This window comes from Asterias rubens, chromosome 1 (assembly GCF_902459465.1).
Source record: "Asterias rubens chromosome 1, eAstRub1.3, whole genome shotgun sequence".
In the NCBI taxonomy this organism is placed as follows: Eukaryota; Metazoa; Echinodermata; class Asteroidea; order Forcipulatida; family Asteriidae; genus Asterias; species Asterias rubens.
Genome location: NC_047062.1, coordinates 24373909 through 24398763, shown reverse-complemented (window position 1 = coordinate 24398763; position 24855 = coordinate 24373909). Strand labels below are relative to the sequence as shown.

Genomic DNA, 24855 nt, shown 5'->3' with positions numbered 1-24855 from the left:
TCTTTTCTGGTAAACAGCATCTTTTTTTAGTGAAACGTTTTTTTGCTTCAAGAATCGGAATTGTGAAAGTTTGAAGCCATTGAGTTCATCAGTCAATTGTGCTGCGTTAATCAGTGACTCTACCATGTAATATATACATATAAAAGTTCTGCTAGATTTGGGATACTTGTTGAGGTAAATGTACCGATGCGTTGTAATGAATGAGTTGCAGTCTGCTGTAGTGATTGATCAAAAGGTATTACAGTCTTTGAGTGGTAGCTTCCTCTCTCTCTCTTAGTGTGAGGTGAAGAAATCTCAGCGCTCAACAACCCTCTCCATCTCTCCTTAATCCACCTCCAAAAGGAATTCCTAACAAGGCGACCCGGTGCTATTGAACACAAGGAGTAGGTGTTCTTCAATCAAGCACTAATAGCCACCTGTGTGTTACGAAAGAGACTGATTAACGTCTTTACTAAACCCTCTCTCTTCAGATTTACGTCTTGACTAATGACTCCAATCTCTTCAGATTTCTTTGTCAGGGGGTTTTCTTCTGCCGAGTGGCTTTTTGGCACCGGTTTCCCACTTTTTTTGTGATCTGTGTTATTCACCTTTTTCCCGTTATTTGTTTTGAATTGTTGCTATTTTTCTCTCTGAGTTTGGCCAGGTGTTATCAACAAACAAGGTTCCACAAGAGGCACCGGCATTTTGAGTTTCCTTGAAGTCTTTGTAACAGTTGTCTTCTTTGATGATCTCTCTCTATTTTTCTCCTTTTTTTTATTTGAGGAACTGCGAGGTTTTGAAACGGGGTATCGTTCTCTTTACATGTTGTGAAGTGTAACTCGTCATGAAAAGAGATAGAAGAAGAGAGAGTTTAAGGAGCACTCCAACATCTTCTTCTCTCTACTCTAGATATGATACTGTCTCTACTACTCTGAGTGGCCCTCCCTTTGCATTTTCTCCCTCTCCCTCTCTCTTTCTCTCTAGCCGACCGAGGTCAGAATCATCTTGAGATTTCCCTCTTGATGTCCATCTCTCATTAAGTTGGGAAGATCAGTTGGAAGCACCCTGATGTCCCTGGCAACTACATCTGTCTTGAATTTTCTGTTGCAACGTCACAGCCCGAGATTTTGCCTATTGAGGTTGGACAACGTTGGAAAGCCATAAATGCAATTCAAAGGTTGCCTTAAGTGTGGTGTGTTTGCAAAACACATTGCCTCGTTGGCTCTTTTCAACTGATTCTTGTGTATCGTTTGGAACAAATTGTCAGATTTTTTTTGACAGTAATGCAACTACTGTAAATTCTGGAACATCCAAGGTTTCTATCAATGAGAAATGATTGATTGGCACAGAAACCATTGCATCAATTTACAGATATAATACAGGATTGGTAAGATCTGACAAAATAGTCGCAGACAAGTGTTCTTGTTTTGTGTTTCCCATATACATGTACATGTACATAAAAAAAAAAAAACTGTGATAAATTTGGCTTAATCTGTTGTCAAGAAAATAATGAAAAGTAGGTACAATTTTCTACAAAACAACACACTGTCCTTAAAGGCAGTGGACACTATTGGTAGTTACTCAAAATAATTATTGGCATAAAACCTTTCTTTGTGACGAGTAATGGGGAGAGGTTGATGGTATAAAACATTGTGAGAAACGGCTCTCTCTGAAGTGCCATAGTTTTCGAGAAAGAAGTAATAATCCTCGAATTTGATTTTGAGTCCTCAAGTTTAGAACTTGAGGTCTCGAAATCAACCATCCAAACGCACACAACTTCGTGTTGCAAGGTTTTTTTTTCTTTCCTTATTATCTCGAAACTTCGATGACCGATTGAGCTCAAATTTTCACAGGTTTGTTATTTTATGCATATGTTGAGATACACCAACTGTGAAGGCTAGTCTTTGACAATTACCAATAGTGTCCACCGTATTTAATTTTGGTTTTTCATCTGTTTGAGAACTGGTCAGCTACATTGTTTGACAGCAAAAGTGCCTACTCGTACATAACATTGCCACCACCATCTTGGTCATATTCCCTCGGTTCAATAACAATAAAGAATGGTTATTCATTTTTGACTCGAAAGACACCTGAAAAGTGGCCCCCTTCAGCCTTTGTTTAGTAACGTCTACATTGATTCAGTGGCTTTAAAAAACAAGATGGCCACAAAAGTACATGAAGTCTTTTTCCCAATGTTAAAGTTAATTCAACTTGAGTGGGTGTGTGAAACAAACCTGGAATAGCATTGTGCCATCTCATCCATTCCACGCTATTGTAGAAATATTGACATTTATTCTCATACCCTAAAACTATACAGTGTTTATCCATCCACTTTAAGTACTTAAGATTATTGTGACATGTTCAAGATGAATCATATTCTGTATCGTTGCGTGGTCAATGGTAACAAGTGCATTTTAAGTATTTATTTGGAATTGTTTAAATGAGCACTTGACTCTTCACAAAGTACACAATGATTTCAAACTAAGGTACAGTATGGAAGCACTATTGATTCATCAAATTTGTACACACATACATAACATATACACCCACAAAATGAAAGAGCATAAAGAAGAGTGCTTTAACATTATATGCTATAGTTAATAATAATAAAAAAAGGGATATTGTAGTCTTTGTGGAAGTGTCCTGACCGAGCGGTTAAGAGCACCGAATTCAAACTCTGGTGTTTCTGATCAGCTGAGTGTGGGTTCGAATCCCCAGCCGTGACACTTGTGTCCTTAAGCAAGACACATAACCATTGCTTCGTCCTTCGGATGGGACGTAAAGCCGTTGGTCCCATGTGTTGTGTAAACGCATGTAAAAGAACCCAGGTGCACTTATCGCAAAGAGAAGGGGTTCCCCCCGGTGTTCCTGGGTGGATTGGCAGCATATTGCGCCACAGCACCCTGTAAACCATTACATGGTGCTTAAGGATTAGGTCTTATATCTCAACAATTCGCCCCACTCCTTGCAGTAATAATACCTGGCGCTTTGTATCCTTTGGCAAAAGGCGCGTTATAAATACGGTTATTATTATTATTATTATTTAGTTCTTAATGAGTATTGAGGCATTGTACATCTACAAGACACTGGGTACCATGCTGAAACCTAAATACATAAGTTTGAAAAAAAGTTGACAAAAAGTGATACATTTTTTAGAAATGTTACTGTCTATTTGTGTAAAAGGTTTTTATACAATATATGGCTCGGTCATTAATGGAACTTTTGGTTCCTTTGGGTTTTTACTTTTTTCTTAAATCATAGTGGAAAACATTGCAATGAAGAGTGAACTTGTTCTAATGTATGAATAAATGACTCGTGAATGGTTATCCATAATAATCCACTTAGTTTTAAACATTATTTTCTGAAAGACGATGTGACCTGTGACATCACAATGTTAACAAAAAAGCCTCCAAGCCTAGAATTCCTGCAGTCATGATTTGTACGCAGTCTAATGGAAGAAAACATACAATCTTATATTTTATGGATATTACACTGTCCATTTCTTATCAATTTTTGACAAGATGAAAGGGGGCACATCTCAAAACCTGTCCGGCTTTTGCTTTCACAACTCTTGTATTTATATGGAAACTGTGACACATAATGTCAACTTTCCCGTTTGGCCTGAGCAGTATCTTGCCTGCCAGACTAGCCAAAGAATGTGCAAGGTCACACTTATTGTCAACAAAGTTCACATGGTCTATTAGATTTACTTGATGAGGTTACATAAATAGTCTCCCCTCATAGATTACAAACAAATAAAAGCATATTGTAATTAGTAAATGATAAACACATCTTTTTGCTCTCTTTGCATGTCTGCATAGTGTGTCAACAATATCAACCTCCTCTCGTCTAGTCTTACTCTCGACAAAAGGAGTTGTTTTGTAAATGATTTCAAAATGCTCCAGGCTATAATTATATCTACTCTTTAGCCACTGTTAAAAACACTGTTACAACGTTGATGATTAGCATACTATACATCATTATCATTGAGAAGCATCATGTTGATACCCTACCCTACGCAGAGAGCCATTTGCGGCAAATCAAGTAGGCTGTCCACAAGTACCCTTCTGGTTGGGTCCCTCCATCAGCTCTTAACGAACAACTCAAGATGGTCCTTCTTCTTGTCCAAGACACATGGGCCAACGTGAAAAAAAAAGAAGAAAAAAAAAAAAGGTAGTTTGAAAAAGAAAAAGAAAAAGAGAAGAGTAGGAGGGAAAATCTCAGCCCCACTTTGGTAGTTGTTAGAGACCTCATCCCACGTCTCAAATTGGGCTCTTGTCTGTTGCCGGCAGCAAAGTTTGGCCATAGGGATGTATTAGGATCGTACGCTGCACTCAGCCGAGAGAACGTGTCTCCATAGACCAGTGCGAGCTGGCCGCCGTTGTAATGGCACTTGTGCTACACTTCTGACAGAATTGAAGGGGGGTGCGGAGGCCGTCGTTGACGGCTTCAATGGCCGGTCTTTACACACTCAACTGCATTTTGCAGTGCAACCAGAGTGGTAGGCTGGCTAGCTGACGGACTGCGAGCGGGGCTTAGACGTACTATATATATATATATATATATATATATTTCTGGCTAGGTTTTGTCGAGCTTGTCACACTTGTGCTTGGTGTTCCTGTCTGAATCGGACGGTTTTTGTGCCAGTCGGACTCTTGGATTTATAGAAATGTGTATGTGGTTGGGAGATATAACAGTTTTTCATTGACTTGGACTGCAGTGCTTTGGTAAGCAGTTGGCAACCATCATTTTGCATTTGTTTGTTTTTGGATGTTAGTCTCATATAACTCTCAATCAATATTCCTCACAGTACACTTGGTATCTCTTTCTTTCAAAAGTTTGTGGGAAAAACTCCCGAATCTAACATCGATTCTGCTGTATGCAGCATTATAAAGATGCACATGTAGAAATACCATATCCTCAGATGTTGGTACTTGTGGAGGTATTAGAGTGGTCACCAACACGTCATGAATAGTGGCCACCATTCCTCTATGGAGCATCATGAGTGGAATTGGCTCATTTTATCCGGGGTTCAATTCTTAACTGATTTGCATAGGGGTCATCTGGTTCAGTACTACCTGTACATCAGACCTCGGTCAAGTAACCAGTATCCAAATGCAATATAGTATACTGAATCTCATTGCATCAAAAAGGGAACAGACTATTTTGCACCACAAGCCTCGGTTTGGTCAAGGGTGCCATGCAAAATGTAGGTGGGTCGTTGACACTTTCAGTATACGAGTTAAGAGAAAGTAAATTTTCCTAAACCTGTTCCCTAGAGTATTATCAAATCAATGATAAACCCAGTTTCTTTGCTCGGCTTACTGTTTGCGAAATATGGGTGGATTCAGTAACAGAAAATCCCTGTTGAATGTAAACCAGAGGTGCCAACTCTCCCTGATTCTCAAGAAAGTTCCCTGAAAATAAATCTAATTTATATGCTCTGTAGAACAAATTTGAGAAAGTTTTCTTGGTTAGCTTGAAACTTTTTCCCTTATGTTGTTTTACAAAAGATGACTGATTACTAGATGCAATGTTGGTAGATCTGATAAACGTGTTTCACAGCTTAGCTGGAAGTTTCTGCTTAACGTGCATTGCAGCTAGCACAGACAGTTGGTGCTTATCCTGTAAATGGTGGTTACTGTAGCACCATATCCCATAGCAGAGCCTGTCTCCTTTTGCAGCCTTTTCACAGGATAATTTTCAAACCTTTATCCGAAACAAAATTCATTCAATTGTAGTCAATTTGTTGTTGCCCATAGTAATCACAGTAAGTAAGACTGTCAGGTTGACAAAAATCCCTTCATCCTTAACCTACTGGTTCCTATATCTTGAAGGCAGTGGACACTATTGGTAATAACTTAAAATAATTATTAGCATAAAACCTTTCTTGATTACGCGTAATGGGGAGAGATTGATAGAATAAAACATTGTGAGAAACAGCTCCCTCTGAAGTGACACAGTTTTCGAGAAAGAAGTAATTTTCCACGAATTTGATTTCAAGACCTCAGATTTAGAATCAAGCATCTGAAAGCACACAACTTCGTGTGACCATGGTGCGACAAGGGTGTTTTTTTTCTTTCATTAATATCTCACAACTTCGACGATCGATTGAGCTCAAATTTTCACAGGTTTTTTGTTTTTAACATATGTTGAGATACACCAAGAGGGAAGACAAGTCTTTGACAACTACCAATAGTGTCCATTGTCTTTAATGAGCATGATGTATGTATGACTGACAAATTATGTTTCTGCGAACAATGATGCTTCATATTTTGGTATAACATTTTGGTAAGATGTATGTTTAGTTTGTGTTTCTTGAAAACGAAGGTATTCTTCTTAAAGAAGGGCTCCATATTCTACTTCAGTTTGGTGATTTTTCCATTAAATTGAGTCTTTGTAAAATTAGGGCGAGTAGTTAGTATACTACTCGATGGAATGTTCTATTCAACGAGGCGGAGCCGAGTTGAATGGAACATTCCAGCTTTCAACGAATGAACATACTCGCACCATTGCACGAATGAAAAACATTCATTATTTGTTTTATATAACATCCAAGTAGAACTTTGTCATTTTGATTGAAAGAAACAACTTTCAAAATAAACAATTTCAACTGTAGAAGCCGAATGCTAGTAATTTTACTATGCCTTCTTGCAGTAACACCTGCTGCGTTACCAAAGACACGCGCACGCAGTGATGTTTTTACTGAGCTTTTTCGTTCCATACGAAAAGTACCATTGCACGCTGCCAGCGTGCCAGCGTGCAATGGTACTTTTCGGATGGAACGAAAAAGCACGGTGAGTGACTCAGCGTGCAATGGTACTTTTATTTGCTATCACGTGACGGACAATCCTCCAATCAAATGGCAAGGATCTGCTTGGGTGTTATAAAATTTTCTAACCTTACCTTAAAACAGTGTATAATGCCTCTGTGTTTGAAAACACTTCAAAGTGCAATTTTTGTTTTATATCCAAAAATTTTTGTTTATATATATTTTTTTTTATCCAAAAAAGTTTGATGATGTCACGTTTTAAAATGATGGTCTGTACGTATTTGTACAAACGATTTCTAGTTCACTCCTGAATTTTGACAATATTCAACCAAAACAGCTGTTTTGATATTTTGACTTTTACAAAAAACAGCTATGTATTTACAGACCCATTAGTTTTTGCAGCTTAACGACTTCATTTAATGGTCGCAATCGAGATAAATGATAATAATAATAATAAATACATTTTACAGAGCGCCTTTCTTTACAGAGTTTCAGATCAAATGACAACACCGTTTTAAAGTGAAGTTGGAGACTAAGTCCAAAACTTTTGTTTTCTCTTCATAGTGGACACGGAGGAACGGGTTGGTCTCGTAGTAACCAAGGACAACAAAATGCCTACCAACAGAACCAGGATAGATACCAGCGACAACAACAACCACAAGGGTATGGAAACAGTGGGCGTCACAGCCAGGTGAGTTTAGTCAGCATTTCTTGTTGATTCTTTACCCTTAAAGGCAGTGGACACTATTGGTAATTACTCAAAATATTTATGAGCATAAAACCTTTCTTTGGTACGAGTAATGGGGAGAGGTTGATGGTATAAAACATTGTAAGAAAAGGCTCCCTCTGAAGTGCCATAGTTTTCGAGAAAGAAGTAATTTTCCACGAATTTGATTTCGAAACCTCAGGTTTAGAACTTAAGGTCTCGAATTCAACCATCCAAACGCACACAACTTCGTGTGACAAGTGTGTTTTTTTCTTTCATTATTATCTCGCAAGTTCGATGACCGATTGAGCTCAAATTTTCACAGGTTTGTTATTTTATTCTGCGCTTACGATCACCATTCTAGAATGCATAGGAGCGCGGAGTACGCACACGCAGAAGCGATGCTGTGCTTGCGGTAAGCAGAGCCATGAAATTGGGCCCTGTTCTTGACTAATACATACCACAGCAACAAAACCATGATGTGCAAGCTTGAGTCTAGTGCATAAACAAAAATAAGTCCTTGATGACTTAAGTTGACATATTTTTTTAGGAAAAACACAACTTTTATAAAAGCCAAGTCATGACTGATCACAACAACAATTTGAAGGAACTTTACCTAAGGTTGTTCAAGTCTTGCTTACACTAGTATATGTCAATAGTATTTTTGTTTAGCCGAGAACATAAAAATGCATGCACGTGTTAGGCCTATTGTCTTTAGACAGTTAACTTTGTTCTTTTCGTGGAATGTAAAAAATTTCTAGTTGGGAAACAACATACATGTAGTTATAAAATCGGCTGTGACTCAAAGACAAGTGCAAGTTTTAAGGCATTGTTGTAGTACATGTACATGTACAGTATGTGTCCAAAATCTCAGCAAATGTCCCCGATGGAAAGTAGAATCGCTAATTGATAGTTGAGACTTTATTTGCTCATTGTTATGAATTTATGCACAAGTTGTGACCTGCTTTAGAAGCTTTTGCTTGTAATGTTTAAAAAGAAAAGGGATGAGAAAGTCTTGCAGCGACAAGATGTGTGAGCTGATGGACTGTTGACGATGCAACTTGAGCTTCGGGCATGCCGAGAAACTGAAGGAAAAACAGACAAGAAAGAAAGACAAATCTTGGTGATTCCTGCATTATCATACCTGGCAAGATAGGAATATAGACGGACAGGCAACAAAATGAAGGTTCGAGTTTCGTGGATGAAGTGGGCAGGAGTTTTCATCCGATATTACGCGTCGCCTAAGGGGAGCAAGATAAACAAATTGGCGCTTGCGTGTGGCCCATTGTGGCATGTTTCCCCCCTGTTCGGCCGTGGAGGGCCTGACTTCCTGTGCGCCTTCTTGATCCATTAGGCCCAGCCTCATTGAGTGCCTCATTTAGTCATCTTTTTCCATGCTTGGGGAGATGTGTCAGCATCCCACAATCCATCAGCTAGGGACGCTGGCCAGCCATGCCGCTCAACAACTTCCCCTCCAACAATGGTACAAGTGCCTCCCGACCATATATGGTGCCTCAGCCCTCGGCCTCGCGGGTCGTTCAGATGCAGGAGTGGACCACTTGAGGGCTTTCAGCCAGGTAAACGTATCCCTACAAACTGATGTAATTACACTTCAAATTTCCGCGTAGCATGACGGGTAAACTTCCAGTAGGCTCCCTGGACCCAGGCACCGAGTCCCCAGCGATTGGGGCCCCACACCAGCCCCGGAATGAAGAAAGTAATAACTGAAAAATACGAGGGGGAAGAAAAAAAAATGAAAAAAATATACGTGTGCCGAGGCCGTGCATGACTTTACTACGGTTGCTGTGTGTTGTGCACGTGGCATGCGGCTTCCGCGCCGGCTCATTTGCACAGGCCCTCCACTGCAAGATTGCTATTTTCCTGTGTTTGATTAGAGAAAATATATTTCATAATCCACTCTGGCTTCCTGCAACGAAGCTGGTGGCGGTTCTGTCTTCTCCCTGTCTCTCTCCCCTCGTCCGCACACACACACATCATCATCGTCTTTCATTAACATTCTTGTCCACACACACTCACTATCTCTAACTGATTCCTTTCCCCTTGCGTGATTTGCATAGACAACCTGTAGGTTGGCTCGGCCTCTCCAACTCTTCATCTCGAGTGGTCTGCACACATTTTTACTTCAATTTAGTGGCCATTTGCATTGTTTGGAGGAGCCTCTCTGGAGGACAGTATTCCTGCACACAATTGTTGATACAGTCGGCAATGGCAATTCTATTTTCTTTTCAAACACGTTTAATTCAATTTATGACATCGACAGCAATGGATGCTGACATGTACAAAGACAGAACTGGGGAAAATAAAGGGTTTCTTCATGAAGTAGTCTGCCCGTTATTTGGAACTTGCTTTATTTTCGTATTCTTTGAACTGTAGATTATAAATATAAATCTTCCATAAGTGTAGCCATCTTGTCTTTCTCCAGAAACGGTTCTTTTCAGAACCACCCCAACTCATTAGAGATAGTCATTACATGGTGTTTATACCGCAAACCTTTCTATATCGTCTTGTCTTTACTTCCTTGCCACACAGTGATCAAACTGAGGCTTGAAGGAAACATAGTCTGGCACACTTCATTGAAAATCAGAATTAGCTTGATAGTTCCATTGGGTGAGGAGGGAACTTGACAAACCCCTGTCCAATTGGTAACAGTCTGCACTGGTAATTACATGAGGTAAATGTTTCTAGAAACCAATTTGATGGACTTTTCTTCAACTGACTTGGTTTTTATGTGATGTTAAATGATCACCAGTTTGATTAGGCAACATTGTTTGTTCATTCTTGTCAAGGAAATTGTGTGTTGCAGTTTGAATGACCGTAGAGGGATTCATGTTAGTAGTTCCCAATAGACGCCATCTTTACAGACAACTTGGGTTTTGGCCTAAAGGAACATTACAGAATTGGTTTTGCTAGCAAAAAAGTTGCTGGCAGTGTAAGCACTCTATGTAATCCACCATATACATAAACTGACAAACCTGTAAAAATTTGAAATCGATCGATCATCTGGGACACGAGAGAATAGTGAAAAACTGATTACAAAGCTTGCATTGCATCGATGCCAAAATAAAAATTAATAAAGCGCTCACTGAGCGATAAACTCCAAACGCGAAATTAGATTATTTATTTCTCATCAAATATGAAATTTGAGACAGAAATATTTCAAGGGATGCATGTTTTCTACTATCATCATCATTAGATCTGTTTGCTTCAAAAAGTCTGTACATAATTATGTGTGTCAGCTTCTATTTCCAAACTTTATGAAGACTATTAGATACCAGACCTTCGTTTCTTTTTGCAGTTTATCCGTTCTTAATCCTTTGTCAAATCTACACATGGATAAAATTGAACACCATCACATTTTAAACTTTTTAAAGAGAAGTTATCGATATTTAAACTTGATACATTTTTAAGGATTTTGTACTGTAAACTCCTGTTTGTTCTATGTACTAAAGGTCAATTTAAGAAGAAGAACAAAGAAAGCAAAAGAGTTTTGTCTTCTTTCTAACTTAAATGTCATCCGAATGCCACAGTTAATTGCGGGCATGACGTTCTTCCTACAGTACTTTAAGTTTATTTCCAGTTACTTGCCCTCAGCATAGCCTAAAAAGTCTATAAAAACCTATACCTTATTCACGTAAACGATCAAATGAAACTGTCTTCCATTTTCCCAGCGCCAAATTTCATGCCTTTATTAACTCAATATAATAATGTATGTGCAGCTTTCAAGCTCAAAACAGTGCTACTGAAAAATGACATAGAAAAAACAATACAGAGTTGTTTGTGCTCTTTCATTTCCTCTTTTTGTGCAAATACATAGTTGCCTGTCTGAACCTCGGAACCTTTGGACATTGTAGAGTTATATGGCGATATATACCCGGACCCATAGCACTAAAGTTCATGCGGTTACATGGCTATGCAAACTGAATCCTTTAAAGCATGAAAACAGGGAAATTACATGTACTTACAGGGATTTGTTTTACACCAAAAGACAGCCTCCTGAGTGTTCTCAATTATTTGTGCTTTGTGATTTTTTATTCACTTAAAAAAAAAGTAAGAACAACAATCAGCAAATTTGTAAAAGTTGATGTATCCGTCTTGTGACCAGTGAAAGTAAATAAATTGTGTTTGTGGTTTTTTAAGACTTTGACAAAATGACTTATAGTAGATGGATTGCGCATGACGTCATTGACCACCATCTTTTGATGAAATGTGCATGCGTGAAACGGCTATTATTGGCTGAGAGTTGTGCACAGCGCATGCATGCGTTAATTTTTCTATTGTTTATCATCAAATATGGCGGTCGATGACGGTACCACCAAAGATACTGTCTGTCTGGTAATTGCTCAACATTTAAGCAATAGACTTCAAAGAACACTCTCAAATCACATTTTGTGTAATTTGATTGCTGCGATCAAAAAAGTTTGTACATATGAACATTTCCAAAACTACTGACAAAACACAAACTGTTTTGCTGTTTCAACACTATTGGTAATTGTCAAAGACCAGTCTTCTCACTTGGTGTATCTCAACACATGCATAAAATAACAAATCTGTGGAAATTTGAGCTCAATTGGTCGTCGAAGTTGCGAGATAATAATGAAAGAAAAAACACCCTTGTCACACCAAGCTGTGTGCGTGTAGATGGTTGATTTCGAGACCTCAAATTCTAAATGTGAGGTCTCAAAATCAAATTCGTGGAAAATTACTTCTTTCTCTAAAACTCTGTCACTTCAGAGGAAGGCGTTTCTCACAATGTTTTATACTATCAACCTCTCCTCATTACTTGTCACCAAGAAAGGTTTTATGCTAATAACTATTTTGAGTAATTACCAATAGTGTCCACTGCCTTTAAACTGCACCACCTAATTTGATGCAATTCTCACAGGTTAGCTGTATGTATTATTGAAAACTACATGATGGAAATGAAATTACCCTTCCATAAACCAGTTATTTTGTTTGTTATATTCAAAATGTGATCACTGTAACGTCTAAGTTGTCAGCAGCAAAGCGTGGGTGAAGCTGAACAAACTTTTGGCTGGTTTCGATTTTTCATGCGTTTCACCACACAACATCACTAGACGCACAGTATGAAACTAATTGATTAATATGTGTACATATACACTCTGAAATGACTGTGAAGGGGACTTTGTTCATATGTTTGAGTTTTGTCAGCACTGAATGGAAAAGATTTGCATCACGAAACCTCCCTTATCTTTCCAGAAAAAAAGGATTCAAAAAGAGACTGTAAAATCCCTAAATTAAATGTTGAGGAGAGGTTAATAACGGAACTAAGCCATTTTTGGACCATTGATTCAATGGAAATAAAACTGGGTTTTTGTTTGTGTGTGTGCTGTAGTTTTGTCATGTTTCTTATGTTCTACAACAAGTGCCCGTGTTGTGAGTGGTTTAATTTCTTGTAATACACTTGAAGGAAAGTCGGCCCTCGTTGACTTCTGTGTAATAAGAGATGGCCGACACAGGACCATTTCAGTTGACCGCCACCAGCAATGCAAATGACTAACACTAACCCCCCCTCCCTCCTTTATGACTTATTGTCTAATGGTGCTGAAAGTGCGGCTCATAAATATCCCCTAAATGGCATGACGGCCCCTCAATGGGTCTTTAATTTCAGCAGACTTATTGTTCAGACGGAGTCAAGTGGGGGTTTGTCTTTTCTTTCTGCGGCCCCATTTCAGTGCCTTACCACCAGGCATTGACGAAGGGGAGGTCAGGTATTGTTAGCCGGCACGTTCAGGGTATCTCAGCTTGCATAGTCATTGCCGAAACAGGCACGTGAGAACACCAGTACAACACCGCTGTATTACTGCAGGGGGCAGTTACACTTGCAGAGGAAGACCCCTACCAAACTCCGGCATCCCTCACATATAATACGCGGTTCAGCAGTCGGGCCGAGACCAGATTAATTAGAGTTAATGAATGCTATTATCTTCTTGGGAGGAAAGACCCAACAATGTACTTGTGGCTGGTCGCATACGGTCGTCGCGTATCCCGTGTCACGGCCCCAAGCCCCACCAGCCAACTACAAGTCGATTAGAGTGTGCTAAATCCCTGCGCAAACATTTACCCGCAGTTGGGTTGCCCACCGTCACTCGAGGGAACCTGCCAGGGGAAGTGTGCGCCATACACATGGGGGGGCATCGTGTTACACTTCCCCCCCTTTGCCCGTGTGCACAGTTGAGCATGCTGAAAAGCCTACACAATTCCTGCACAATGAAGATCCACAGTGGTCCTCCTTTGTTTGGGCAGAGCGGTGTCAGCAGCGGGCAAGTCAGGGCCAGTTCCTTGACTTCTACACCACTGTCCCCCTCGCTGTGTGTGTACACAGGATAATGCCATCAAGTTCTCGTTGGGTATTGTGTCTTGCTGTTGAGCCAGTGTGTAACCAACAAAAGCCGGTAGTTTGACTCAGCAAACTTGGCAGTTGTGGTTGATCTTTGGGGTTGGTGGTTGCATTGATTGGCGAGGGAGAGGTGGATCACTAATTGTAATGGTAGAGCTCCAGTTCTAGGTTTGGACATCCTTTGCCACTACCTCGTAGATATCATGGTTTATTGACCTCAAGTGTATGTAACTGTGGTAGGGACAGAATCTCCCGAAACCTTTACATTTGAATGAACAATTAGTAACTTTGTACTGCCCTTACCAAAAATCAGGCCTGTGAAATCTCCGCTTTAAAGGGAAGGTACGTGTTTGGTAATTGTCAAAGACCAGTCTTCTCACTTGGTGTATCCCAACATAAGCATAAAATAACAAGCCTGTGAAAATTTGGGCTCAAACGGTCATCAAAGTTGCGAGAAAATGATGAAACAAAAAACACCCTTGTTAGACGAATTTGTGTGCTTTCAGATAGGAATAAAAGACTTATAGCTAGAAGTCTTTTATTATTTTAGTGAGAAAATACCTCTTTTTCAAAAACTACGTTACTTCAGAGGGAGTCGTTTTCCACAATGTTTTATATACTATCAACTGCTCTCCAATGCTAGTTACCAAGTCGGTTTTTAAGTTAATATTTGTTTTGAGTAATTACCAAACGTGTACCTTCCCTTTAAAGCAAATATACATTTTTAAATGTTACTTACCGACAATTCCCTCCCAAGCTAGGAACTTCTTCAGACTGGTGACCATGTCCAATGCTAAACTGCCTTTTATACCTTTTTTTTGTTATGATAGAGGATATGGTTTGGACTAGTTATTTATAAATGTTCTGGAGCTTGTATACCCAGTCGAGAGTGTTTTCCCCCTTGAGTCTGATCCAAATGGTCTCCCTAAGCCAACTAGGGGTTTTGTCAGGTTCTGTGTCAATTGCCCTGTCATGGGACTCACAAATGTTGCAAAGTGTATAAATAGCAACAAAATCATGACGCATTGGTATTAGCATTTATCATTCCAGTCCTCTTTTGTGTTGATAGGATGTATCGAAAAGCTTCACCCATGACAATTAAAACTTTTCCCATGACATTTAAATCTTGGCAATACAATGAAGTGTAGTGGCTTTGCAACGAGGCATTCGTTAAAACTATACGTTTCTCATCGGCCACTTTTCTTGTGAGAAAGCTCACTGCGGAAAAACAGCGTGCCCCATGGCCAACACAACACCATAGAGGAAATGCTTCCAATGGTCTTTGTGAAATTCCACACCCATTAAAGGGTCTGGCTACTTTTTGTAGGACACAAAACATAATGTCCACAGATTAAAATTCAAATCACATGGTTTGAAGACAATTTATAGTAGAAAGCTTCCCTTACAATATTGCTCTTTTTTTATATTTTTTTTAAAATGGATATAACAATGTCATCAAAAGTAATTTTTGTCTTGGGAGGCAATAATTATTTTAGCATGTACAGCGTATGTTAGGCGACTCTCCTGCAAACATTGCTCTGTGATCTTTAATCAAAAACTTGACAAAAATTATATTACGTCACAATGAGAAGTGATTCATGTCATAGCCAGAAACTTGATCTACACAAGGTATCGAAACCCTTTAAAGCAATCGCTCAACATTGGTAAACAGTATTGTCCAAAGGCCCACACTTCGTGTATCACAACTTACTAATAAAATAACAGACCTGTGAAAATTTAGGCGCAATCGGTCATCGGAGTCGGGAGAAAATAACGGGAAAACCCACCCTTGTTTCCGCAGGTTTCGCCGTGTCATGACATGTGTTTAAAATAAATCTGTAATTCTTAATATCTAGAATTGATAATTGTTTACTCAAAAAGTGAAGCATTTCATGGAATAATATTTCAAGAGAAGTCTTTCACCATTACCTTATGTAAACCCTGTAAGTTATTTGTAAATCTGTGAACTTTTTTCTCTTTTTTTCTGTTCCGGAAGTGTCCAATCGTTGTAAGTTACATGTAGATTCTTTTTGGATAAAAAGTGGGTCAAATAATGTGTAGTTTGATTTATTAAACCCTTTTTATACGTTATGAGAGATGGATTGCTCAATAAAATCCCACAGCCACATTTAGGGATAAGTTGCCTTTTAGTGTCTTTGTATTCTACAAGTAATGACCCCTCTAGCAACCTGCATGTTCAACATTGTTAAAAAGGAAGAACACTATAAACCTGTCATTTTTATGACTTGAAGAGGTCATGCTTGTCCAGGTGTGATCAAAGAGATGATTTTTGAGGGCAGGGTTGCAGATGTGGGTAGCTTAAATATCTGTTTTGCTTGTTTGTTTTAACAGCCGGTTTCAAAAGAGTTTCTTTTATTGCCTAGTGTGTGAGACAATGCATTGCAGTGTGGATGGCCACAACCTTCATGTGGTTAAAAATAGAATGGTATTTATTATTGGGGCCATTCAGCATATCAATATTTGCAAATTTCTATCTTTTTACCCAAATTGTGGGTGGGTCAAAAGAAGTAACTAAAAACCGAAATCAAGCATCTGAAAGCACACAACTTCATGTGACACGGGGTGCTTTTTCTTTCATTATTATCTCGATAATTCGACGGTCGATTGAGCTCCAATTTTCACCGGTTTGTTTTTGTATGCTTATGTCGAGATACACCAACTGTGAAGGCTAGTCTTTGACAATTACCAATAGTGTTCAGTGTCTTTAACCCTTACTCATGGCATGCTAGGACTATGCAAAATTCCTCTCAGCAGTAGGCCATGAGCAAGAGAAATTTTTTCAAGTTAAAGACCTGCTTGAACGAAAATGTCAAGTCGTGAACTTTGCTGAATTCCACTAAAAATGTTTTCGATGAATAAGGAAATCGAGTCATATGATTATAAATAGGTTTCAATTGTGTAAAAAAAACAATCATTTTGTATGCCCTTGTCCAGAGCTTTTCTGCGAGATTTGCGAAAAGCCCCGTTACGTAATCACTCTCAAAACGTCATAAGTAGATAAAGCCGCTTTGTTGCAACGTGGATGTATAACAAAGCAAACTCCCACAAATGACGTCAGCGGCATTGTCCCTTGACGCCCGCTCTCAACGGCAGAAGTGTTTTTAGTTTTTCAAAAAACCTTAAGGTAGGGGCCTGATTTTTTAATCGATAATTACGAAAAGTTCAGAAGTGTACACATATCAAAATTACACTAAAATGGTGAACAAGTGTATTATAAACAAGTAAAAATACCATAACTGTTGAAAACATTCCGCTCAGGTAGCTGTTTAAGTTTCTCAATTCTTATGCTGAACTTATGTTTCCTACTTTGACTACTACACAACAGAGAAGTGATTTAACTTTCCAGCTTGGTTTTCTTCTGCACCACAGGTTGCTAAATCTTGATTGACGTGCTTCTAGCGAATACATGTTGATATGAAATGGTTTATACTACTATTGTAATGACTACAAAGAACAATAATTGAAAACGAATGAATCGATAAACACAGTTTGGGGTCTTGTTTATTCTGGGTGAATATGCAGGTATGGTGGGAGGTTATTCATCTCACATAACAAACAAAACCATGAGTAAAACTGTTTTTAACTGTTCCAAGACCTTGTTGACATACAACTCTTCAATTTTTTGATGTTAAAACTTTATTTGATATAAAATTCATTCATCCTCGTGTAAGCACCCATCTGAAACCTTATGGACAGATGCTTTTTCGAAAAAAGCAGGTATGGAACAGATGGTGGTCACAAGTTTGGCAACAAAACTCTGAAATAAAAGATAATTGTGTGGTTTATGGGGAATTGATTTGTAACTAAGTCAAAAGAAGCCAAGGCTGTGCCTGAACTGAGTCATCTGGTTTTACATTTTTGTCTTGTTAATTTGCGGAGTTTAAAAAGCTAGGTGGCAATTTCAAATCAGATCAATTTCTTTATTGGTTACATGTTATTCTGTGCATGCTCTTTTTTTCCGAGAATAATTGTTAGTCTGCTGCCACCTAGCATCCTATAGAAATTACCATTTTGTTGTTTGGGGAGGTTTAAACGCCCTTAAAAACACAAATAAACAAACAATGGTTTTATTCAGCTGGACTTGCAACAAAAGGTTTAAAGTTGAAGTTCCATTCTTGAACATCAGTGTAGGGAAAAACTGAAAATACACTCAAATAGATGTTAAATTTGAAATGGGGATAAAGAATACTACTTTTGTTTTATCCATACACCAATTTGAACCGCCTTTTGCTACCTACCGGGCAAGCTTGGTGGCTAGTGGTAAGACTTGGACATTTGCTCTAATATGGCAAACAAAGGTTGTGGGTTCCAAACTTTTTGGGGGAGGGCAACAAGGCCATTTTCATTGGGAAAATCTTCTAATGTCTATGGAAAATTGTGGAAGGGACACTGAGGCCAAGACCAGGGCCCAATTTCATAGAGCTGCTAAGCACAAATATTTGCTAAGCGTGATATTTTTTGCCTTGATAAAATTAGGATTACCAACCAATTTTCCACATGATTTTCAGGTTAAGCAAACAACAGCTGAATACCTGTAACAAGCAATATGCAACAAATGGAAATTTTGTTGGTAATCCTGTTTTTATCAAGGAAGAAATTTCATGCTTAGCAAATTTTTGTGCTAAGCAGCTCTATGAAATTGGGCCCTGGGGAAACAGAGGCCATGGCCTCCATGGTCTTTCATGGTCTCTGTTTAATTCCAGGCAAGGTTTTAGAATCCAATCCATGTGATAAGTCTGGTAACAAAATAATAATAACAGGACTCAGGAAAAGTACTTTGTATACAGTGCTGAACTTGCCATGACCAGGATTCCAACCCACACTCTGCTGCAAAAAACACCAGCCGTTGATTTCACAAAACTCTTCCTAACTTAAGATTAATCTTAGGACTTAGGATGAGTCCCAACCCTGCACTGCAGCATGCAGACCTTAAGATTAATCCTAAGTTAGGACGAGTAAAGGACGAGTTACTCGTCCTAACTTGAGATAAGACGAGTCCTAACTCTTTGTGAAATCGACTGCAGAATCCATAGATACAGCACAGTTAACATTTCAAACACTTGTATGTTAAAGGTTCTCTTTGTTGAATTGGTGATTTTACACCAACATGGAGGTTTCTGTGTATGTTTTAAATGCTTCTCTCTTTCCTCAAATGTTCCTCTTTTCTCCAGGGCTATCAGCAGTCAAGCAGCCGCTCCTATCCTCCACCACCTTCAGGCAATCAACGCCGCTATTAGGATCCATAGCTTCAACCAACAGCAGACGAATGAGAGGTGACATCCTGACCAATGGTTTAAATGAGCAGGGCCCAATTTCGTGGCTCTCCTTACTGCCGAATTCCGCGCTTACGATCACCATTCCCAGCTTACATGCAAGCGCCAAATTTCTGCGATAGTCTTGTAAGCATAGAATGCCTAGTAATGTTGAGTAAGCACGCACAGAAGCAAATATTTTCCGCTAACCCGTGAAATATGCTTGCCGGACGCACAGAATTCCCTGCTTTCGTAAGCGTCGATTTTGTGCTTACGGTAAGCAGAGCCATAAAACTGGGCCCAGACTGCAAAGAGCCAACCCACTCTTGATCACCTTGATCACCTGTTTTTGCAAAGCAATAGTTTTCTGTGCTTAGCAAGTTTTTGTGCTTTATGACTCCCTTGTTTACCGTGGAATACTGTGTTCATGCTTGCTGGGGCATATAAAATTCACTTGTTAAGTGCAGAATGCTTTTTGTCTATTTGAAAACAAAACTTATGTTTTGTTTTAACATTGAGAATTATTGCTATACTATGGTGTACTGAAAGGTGGTAACAATTTCAAAGGCATTTGTAATGAGGATGGCTAGGATCAAGTTTTTCAGATATCATTTGGAAAGGTTTAATTGTAACAAAATGTTTACATTCCTTTGTGGTTTTTAAGTATTTATTTAAAGACTGGGTCAAAAGACAATGAGCCTTGTGTGACATTACCAAGGTACTGCCATTTTCCCACAATTCAACAACTGTAACCAAATTGAGTCTTAGAGAGCAAAATAGTATGTTCCCTGTTGTGTATTATAAGAATTGTATCGATAAATACAAGTTCGTGTAGGGAACATGACCAAGATGTGACAGCATGTAAAAGTGTTGATTAGTTTGCCCTCTGCTTGTGTGGTTATAACGGATAACCAAAATTAAAGTTCAAAGTTTTTTATGTAAGAATTAACAGTGTAGACTAGTAATGTGTTGAGGATGGTTTCATAGATTGAATACCAGATACAGTTAATAATAAAAGTAGAGTAGTAAACTTATTAACTACAACTTGTCTTCAAATGGCAGTGGTCTTGTGTTTTCCACTGGTAAACTTTACTCTGTGTCAAAGTTGGAGATGTTTTGCCCCAGTTTGTTTTTGATAGCAAAATCCCTGTTGACACTGGTCTTGGCAGAACATTTCTGGGTAAGCTGTGGTTTGCGCAAAGTCTTTTGATCTAAAGTAGATTTATGTGTGCAAGTGAAGAAAAAAACACAAACAACAAGAAAACAGACTGACATGCCTTCTATCAAATCTTTAAAATTCCACTCATTGCTAATAATAATAATAATAATAAGACTTGTAATGCGCACATATCCACCCTGCTGGGTGTTCAAGGCGCAGTAAAACCAAAAACAAAACAAAAACAAAACACAACACAAAGAAAAACAGACACAACAAAATTAGTCATTGAAAACCTGTGACATAAGATAAGTTTTGAGAAGAGACTTGAATTTTGCAGTACAAAGACAAGATCGAAGATTAAGTGGTAGAGAGTTCCAGATGCGTGCCGCGGCTGAAGTGTTTTTGATCATCAAAATGACCTGGCTTTGTGTTTTTTCCATTTGAACTTTTTTTTTCGGAATGTAAAGGCTGTCTGATGTTAATAAGGCAGCCTAGTTTTAAAATATTTTTGTCTTTAATGTTTCCTTTTTATAACTATTTTAATTTGGTAAATTGTTCGAAAATCATTTGGTTATCAGAAATAAATACTAAACATTTGTTTCTTAATTTAATATGTTACATTTTTCAACTTCTTTTAAGGTTAATTTTGAAAGCACTTTAGGTATACTGTGTGAACCTGCAATGCTTCTCACAGCTAATTGATATACACATGTTTTGATTATGTTAAGGTAATTTTGTAATATCTTTGTTAGGTTCGAGCTGACACAAGGTTGAAAGGATTTGTGTACATGGGAAAATGTTGGTTTTGCTCTTGCAGTCGAGAATACATGGTCAATGCAGTGTCTTGGTATTTACATTAAGTACTAATTCACAAGAAACGGAGGAGGCCTGTAAAAGTGTTATTTTTTTTCTCTCGCTCTTTTCACAAAGCCAATTCCCCATGTTTAAGAATTTCATGAAGTTACGGGTGAATATTGTTCTCACATGAAAAAGAGTTTCTCCAGTAGGAAAAACACCAATTATTGATGTATTATTAACACCACTGTTTCACGATTAGCCCTATACTCCCCAGTAATAGGAACAGTCTGACAATACAGATGCACAGGGTCCAATTTTAGCGAGCTATTAATGCAGAAAATATTGCTTAACAATATTTTGCTAAGCAAAACAAAGTAGTATACCAGTCTCAGTTTATACACATTGTGATATGGTATTTTAGCTGGTAACCTAGCATAATTTTGTTGTGCTTAGCTACTTGTTGTTATTTTCTTTTGAGGTATGAAGGCACACTATGAAGAAAGCTGAAAAGGTGTGCTTGCTGAAGTAGAAATATCAGTTTGTATCAAGTCATCTTTAACTCATATATATCCATGGTCCTTCCTCAAACCTCTATATATTCCATCAAGATTGCAATAAGTTTTGAACTCGATTGTATAAAGATCACGGTTAAATTGACATTACAAAATGTATTGTACAGGATTGATAGAGCTGACAAAATAGTTGTAGATGGCGATCATGTTTTGTGCGATCAACCATTCAACACAAAGGAACAAACTCGTGAAAATTTGGGCTTAATCCGTTGTGTGAGTCAAGGTTTTCAGTCAGGGTTTTCAGACCAGGTTTTCAAGACTTCATTTTAGAGGGAAATATTTTACACACGAAAATAGTTCTCGTATGAACTTAAAGGAACGTTGCCTTGATCGGACGAGTTGGTCTATAAACAGCGTCTGTAACCCTTTAAAAAAATGCATATGGTTGGAAAAAAAAAAATTAAAGTAGAATACAATGATCCACACAAGTTTGCCTCGAAATTGCGTGGTTTTCCTGTTACTGTGCGAACTAACACGGTCGGCCATTTATGGGAGTCAAAAATTTGACTCGCATAAATGGCCGACCGTGTATAGTCGACGAGGTAAAAGGATAACTGTGCAATTTCGAGGCATGTTTGTGTGGATCATTGTATTCTACTTTTACAACATCTTTCTACCCATATGCATTTAATAAAAAACGGTTACAAACGCTTTTCAAAGACCAACTCGACCGATCCAAGGCAACGTGTTCCTTTAATAACCAGTAAGCCTTCGGAGTAAAACTAAACGATGGTTGATTCGGATCTCAAATGTGAATAATTGTCTTTCTCGTATGTCTGCTAAACGCACAAATCGTTTTAGTTTAATTTGCTTCATCATTGTTTCCCGAAACATAAGCTGTGCCTTCCCTCTGTACATTTCAATGAGTTTGTAATCTTCTTTTTAAATAAGAACAAGTTAAGGGAACATTGTAAATTGCAATTTGAATAGAACTAATTGTAAAATGTTTGGACACCTTATCATTTCTGATGTATAAAATAAAAACTCTTGTCAAAATGGTATTAACTGCTTACATGTTTTTTTATTTGGTATTTGTAATCAGTCAACGCCCCACCCCTAAAACCACAAGGGACAGATTTGGAATTTCAAAGATGAAAATGGAGGATGTTAAGACATTTCAGTAATTGTAGATTTGAGAAGCTGCCAATTTTGTTTTTACTGTTGGTTGGTTGCTACATACTTTGATCACAGAAATAAAGTCGTTATCAGTGAAAATATATGATAATTGCTGACAAAATAATGTGTCTGCCAAAATTGTCTTTAAAACCATTAGAAAGGTATACATTTTTATTCATACATAGCGAGAACTCCGAAATATTGAAGTCGTCGATTCATTGTCAAATTTTGATTCATTTTTTCGAGGGCCGAAATTTGATGAAGAAGACTTTCCACAGAGTTATCTCAAAATATTTCATTCCATTTGTTGTCAGTTTTTTTTAACAACTGTCTGCCGCTCTGTTCAAAATATAACTAACGATTGTCTTGTTCATGTAGGAAGATAATGACGATTGTTTCCATGTAGCTCTACATTCATGTTTCATACGATGCATGCACAATGAAAAGCGGCGGTTTTGCTTCTCGGCCGTGGCCGTTGGTGGTGTCCCACACTCGGGTCTTCCCAGACCATTGATGGAGTAGAATCCAACCCGCCCGGGCCCGTCACTGTCATCGCATATGAAACGCTACGGTTTACACTTTCTCTCATGTTAGTTTTGTCATCAGGGTCCGATTTTATCGAGCTGCTTAATTAAGCACAAGAAAATAGCACAAATCAATAGTAGCTTAGCACACAAAGTATACCTACTATAGAATAAGGTTACCAACCAGCCAAAACCACATGTCTTGAATGTACAATTTGGTGTCCTGCTAATTTCTGCTAAGCGATGATTGGGCCCTGAAGTCTTTTTGTTTTACAAAAAATTCCTAAATCCATGCTTTACTCTTTCGATGGCTGCCCCGTTATAATCAATGCATGACGAACAGTAGCAAATTTTGTTACATGTCTGCATTGGCAAAAAAAGGAAAGAGGATGAATGGCAAACATTGAAATGCTCCTTTTGTTTTCGCCAATGGGGAACTAAACAATGTTTTCCAGCTCTATGATTACTTTGGTGTTTTATGAACTTTTGTATAAATCTACCAATGACAAGCTGATCGACTGACATTTTATTATTTTTAAAATATAATTTAAATTCCTTTGTGTGCCATAATCCTCAAAACTTATTTCAAATACTGGATTTATCCCTCGCCCTTCGAGAAATGGAGAAATGCAGCCTTTGATAAAAAAGCTTCCGGGTCAAACTTTTGACCATCTTGCTGTCCAGGCGGTCAGCATCCGGGTCACTTGATACCGGATGACGTCACGCGCAAGGTCAATTTCAGAGCAGACGATAATTTCAGTGCACATTCATCAATTTTGAAAGTGCCGCTATTATCCATGTTTACATTGCTTCAAGACTCGACAGAAGTGTCATTTCAAGACATATGGAAGAAAGGGAGTAAGTAAGTAAGTAAGTAAGTAAGTAAGTAAGTAATGAAATAGCTCTTATTTCTTATTTGTAATTATTTTATTGCATGAAATTAAATGAAATGTAATGTGCGTATACCGTATTAAAAGTTTTGTGTCAAGGTCGTGATACGTAAAACTTCCTATATTTTAATGAAATGGTTCCACTTGCTGTTTTAGGTGGTTAACATGAAGACCCATGACTTGAGTAACTTATTACCGCACAATTTGTATTTCTTTCATTCAACCTCCATCGACCAAAATGAGGCAGGGAGGGCAAATATTTAGTTTGTTTTACCATGGATGGAGGACTTCCATGGGATGGTTTTACTATCACTGGGTATCACTATCACATCAGTCTGTCAATATTGGTGTCGAGGAACCAGACTGAAAAGTCGACAGTTGTCGACAAAAAAAAGAAGACAAAGTACACTTGCAGGTCACATTCATTTAAAACAAGTGATCTCTGGAACCAATGTTCATCACTATAGGCTATAGTGATGAATTTGAAGGAATATTTGGTTACAATTTCACCTTTTCTGAATGGATTTGACCTGAATGTGTGTATTTAAAATGTTCACTGTCGGTCGGTGTCAGTTGTGGACTACGCTGTAGCATTGGTCTATTGACATTGTAAACCTTGTATCTTTTGTTGACATTATATTATAATGATACATCCTGTCATGATTTGTATAGAACAGTGTGGTATTT

The 24855-nt window shown here is 38.3% G+C and overlaps 1 protein-coding gene across 4 annotated transcripts in view; it reads left to right on the top strand.

The window, feature by feature from the left end:
- The window catches only part of LOC117289699 (5'-3' exoribonuclease 2-like), a 77000-nt gene extending 57822 nt beyond the window's left edge, over positions 1-19178 (top strand). For 3 of the 4 annotated variants that reach the window (XM_033770969.1, XM_033770950.1, XM_033770941.1), the window contains 2 exons: positions 7316-7442; positions 19029-19178. In XM_033770969.1, the coding sequence (XP_033626860.1) occupies positions 7316-7442; positions 19029-19094 (193 nt within the window). In that variant the 3' untranslated portion in view covers positions 19095-19178. The remainder of the gene's footprint in view (positions 1-7315; positions 7443-19028) is intronic. The other variant, XM_033770961.1, reaches the window with a different exon arrangement.
- The last annotated feature ends 5677 nt before the right edge of the window (positions 19179-24855 follow it).